This window comes from Talpa occidentalis, unplaced genomic scaffold (genome assembly GCF_014898055.3).
Source record: "Talpa occidentalis isolate TD23 unplaced genomic scaffold, MPIMG_talOcc4v2.1 talOcc4.13, whole genome shotgun sequence".
In the NCBI taxonomy this organism is placed as follows: Eukaryota; Metazoa; Chordata; class Mammalia; order Eulipotyphla; family Talpidae; genus Talpa; species Talpa occidentalis.
This window is the reverse complement of record NW_023601322.1, coordinates 41563328-41567273: the sequence shown is the minus strand read 5'-3', so window position 1 is coordinate 41567273 and position 3946 is coordinate 41563328. Positions and strand designations below refer to the sequence as shown.

Sequence of the window (3946 nt, the reverse complement as noted above, 5' to 3'; positions counted from 1 at the left end):
AGAAAAGGAAAATTATTAGAAACGCAGATATACATACATAAAGAAGACATTAGAGAGGAACAAGTAAAGGTAGAATAAAATATTTTATTTTTCTTAATCAGATAACAATTTATTCAAAATAACAATAATGTATTTAATGATTATGGCTTATGGAGAAATGAAGTGGATGGCATAAATGTTATAAGGGAGAAGCTGGGAATAAAACACAAGTCAAACAGTGTAATGTTATTTGAAAGTGGTCTTTTCTTTTATGTCTCTATTTTTTTTTTAGAGATTTATTTTTTATTTATACAATAGCTGGGGTATAGGCCAGAGGCATGGGAGGGTGAGAGGATTCACCAGAGACAGAGTGGGGAGCAGAACAGGCAGATCCACTGAAATATACTGCTAAGGGGAGCAGCAGGCAAGACAGGAGAGGTCTCCTACACCATGTGGGTTGCTCTCTGGCCAGCCTGGGATGGAACTAGTGCTGTAGTGACTGGCAGCAGCTTGATAGCTCTGTCTTTAACCCCTGCACCACCAGAGAGACCCCAAGAATCATTTTTAAAGTGGCCTTATATCCCACCCTTTTTCTGGCCAGGTAGGACCAGAAGCTAGAGGGCTGAAAGCTGATAGTACTGCCCCAGTGCACCCTAAGAAGAAAGTGCATCACACTGCTTCTTCCTCCACAGTTCCTGGATGTACTTGTAAGCAACCATTTTGGCTTACCTGGTGGCTGCTGCCAGATGGAAAGAGTCCTTTCTTCTTTGAGTATTTTGTGTTGCAGTAAAGACTAGCATACATGTCTGACCCACCCAGACATGTGTGATTCACTTCTCTTAAAAATGAAATGTCAGTCTAGGCCTGCTGTGTTTGTCTCCCTTTCCTTTACCCATCCGGCCCTGAGCATACGCCAATTAAGAAGCAAGACTAAGAGTACATTGAGAGTTCTTCCTTAGTAGTGAGTGGGCCTCTGAAGTACTCTAAAGCCCCCTTCCAGCATGTGGAATAACAAATTGTGCCCTCTGGGTACCCCTTTAAGTAACTGGCTGTAGCCTCCTTGATTGACCACACTGTGATTTGGGTAGCCCGGCTGCTGGCCTTCAGTTTGGGTTCCTGGTTTTCACTTCTAGCATTGCTTGGCCAGGAGCCAAGGCTGAACCTAGTCCAGATGGCTCAGATGCTGACTGGTTCTCCTAGTTTCTGCCAACTTTCATTGTTTCTGGTATTTATACCTTGATTCATTTACAGATTCCTGGGCCAAAACTATGGTTAACCGGATGCCAGGAATTCTTACATCCCAGAGTACCACTTTTTTTCTCTTGCCCTCAGATCAGACCCTTCACACCAATGTGTCTCAAGTTGCACTTGTATCCCTGCACTTCAGTCCACAGTAAGATCTTGAACCTTAGATGTTAGGATTTGCAGCCAGGGTGAGTAACCATGCTGTATGCCAGACATTTCAGCAAAATCTTTTCTCATAGTGAATGCCTACATACCCATCATTTCAGTTAGTATTCCTGCTTTGACAAATTAATCCTTATTGAGAATTAAGCCCAGGGTAGTAGTTACCCTGATCAGATCCACCACTCTCTGAAGGGTAAGATTGCTGGCAAAGCAAGTAAAAAAAAAATTCCAGAACTTCAGCATTTATCTTAGCGGGACTTTGTATGAAAACTTAACTATTTAATACTTTTGTTGCATAATAACAAACATTAGTCTAAGTTTTCATCTCAACAGATTATATTATCTTCCCACAATTATAATTTTTCAATATGTTCTAAGGTCAGAGTTTAAATAGTCAAAAGACTAGGCATCTTATTTCAGAACAAGAAAGGCTTAATTTATTATAGAAAACAAGTAGACTAACAAATACACAAGCCATAGTGAAATAGTTTTCTGGGATTATAAAATAGTGAACTACTTTTATGCCAGACACTCTGGAATCACTAGGGAGTGGGGAGTAGGAGGTGGGGGAACAGTTATCAAAAAACAAGATGTTCTGAGAATTAGCAGATAATGACTTACTGTAATAAAACAACAATCAAATGAAAATGTTATATTATAGTAGTCTAAAACACTAGTTGATCTTTCCAAGGATAGATACTTTGCTTCAGATATATCAGATATTTCCTAAACTAAAATTTTACTTTTATACTTGCTCAAAATCATAAACCTAATCTCTTTAATCAAATTGTACTTTGCTGGGGTCAATATTAAATTTCATTTTTATTCTGTAGCCCACATATACATTCTGGTCCTGTTTAATTCATAATAGATAATTCACAAAGCCAGAATCATTTACATGTGACCAAATTAGAGAATAATCTAAGTCACACAATTCACCAACAGCCAAAGGCAGGCCCATGCTTTACAACAATATCTTTCATAGGCCAATAAATGGTCACACCATTTTCCTTCAAAGCAGTGGAAATGAAAAGCACTAACTTTAGTCAAATGAAAAGCACTAACTAAACTAATCTGCTAGCAACTAATCCACTAGCAGATTCCAACCTAATGGCCAGAATTTAAGGAATAATACATGAAGCATGATAATTTAAGACCACCGAAGAAAAAACAAGAAAAGTGTTTCTCTTTGTAAGGAGAAACCATTCTGCCCTTTAAAGACTGTCCACCCATGCAAGGCAGATGGTGGATGGGACTGAAGCTTCAGGGCCCTTTATTCAACCTCCAGCTCGGCTCTTGAGAATTAAAAATCAAAACTCACATTAAAAACATCTTTGAAATTCTATAATTGAGCCCCGAGATTTGGATATAAATATATCTAGACAGCTTAGGAGGAAAAGGAGAGATGGGCGCTGTCCTTTAAGTGAAGATTTCACAAAACAGAAGAAAGGAACTCAGCAAGTCCTTTGATTTTGCTACACACACTTGCTGGAGAGGCTGGCTTTAATATAGGTTCGTCTTTTTCATGATCTGAAGAAACTCTTCCTCGTTCACTTCACCATCTCCATCCCTATCAGCTTCTTCGATCATTTCCTGCAGCTCCTCGTCAGTGAGGTGTTCCCCCAACTCACTGGCCACACGTTTTAGGTTCCTGAAGGAGATCTTCCCGGTTTCATCATCATCAAAGAGCCTGAAAGCCTTCAGGATTTCTTCTTTGGTGTCCTTCTCAGCCATTTTCTGAGTCATCAAGGCCAAGAAGTCATTAAAGCTGACTTTCCCTGTGCCTTCTTTGTCGATTTCGGAGACCATCTTCTTTACCTCTTCCTTCGTGGGTTCAAAGCCCAGCGCTCTCATGGCCACCCTCAACTCCTTCACGTCGATGGTCCCACTGCCGTCAGCATCGAAGAGGTCAAATGCTTCTCGGACTTCTTGTTTTTGATTTTCAGTGAGTTCAGCCTTCGGACTCATCCTTCTTTTCTGGCTAGTAGAGGATGGGTTTGACTTCCTAAAGCTGGAAGCCATTCCCCCCCGCCCCAACCCCACCACTGCCAACGTAACCTCAACTGTGCGGTGCCGCAGAGGTGCACGCGCTTGATGCGGGGGGGTCTCCCGCACTGAGGATTCCCTGCAGTCAACCTCTTTTCTACTGCTCTTGCTCGCTAAGTCAGCCACGTCTGTGAGAGTGTATTTACGTTATAATCCATAGTTTCCTTAGTTATTATCCAGTTTCCATGCCCTGGAAGGGACTTCTGTAGCCACCGTTGTCTTCTGCGATGCACTAGCACGTGCTGTACTTTTAAGATCTTTTGTTGGCATTCAAAGGATCCTTTTTCTAGGGTTATTTGGAGGTGGTTCTTCGTTCTTTCTACATACTAATTAAGAAAACTTCTTGGTCTGTTACCTAAGGGTAAATTTAGTATAATCAAGATTGAATTTGATTACTTGATATTAAATATAGAGAAGAAAAATATTAAGGCACACCATGTGTTCCACTTGACATAAATGGAAAACAGATAAAATGGAAAAGCTCATGTATAAGATTTGTACAAGTTTGTCTCCT

General features: G+C 40.6%; 1 protein-coding gene across 1 annotated transcript; it reads right to left on the bottom strand.

Moving 5' to 3' along the window:
* Window positions 1–2323: 2323 nt before the first annotated feature.
* CETN1 (centrin 1) lies at window positions 2324–3442 on the bottom strand. The gene has a single exon (XM_037509728.2). The coding sequence runs from the start codon at window positions 3406–3408 to the stop codon at window positions 2890–2892; it is 519 nt and encodes a 172-aa protein (XP_037365625.1). The 5' UTR covers window positions 3409–3442; the 3' UTR covers window positions 2324–2889.
* Between the last annotated feature and the right edge of the window lie 504 nt (window positions 3443–3946).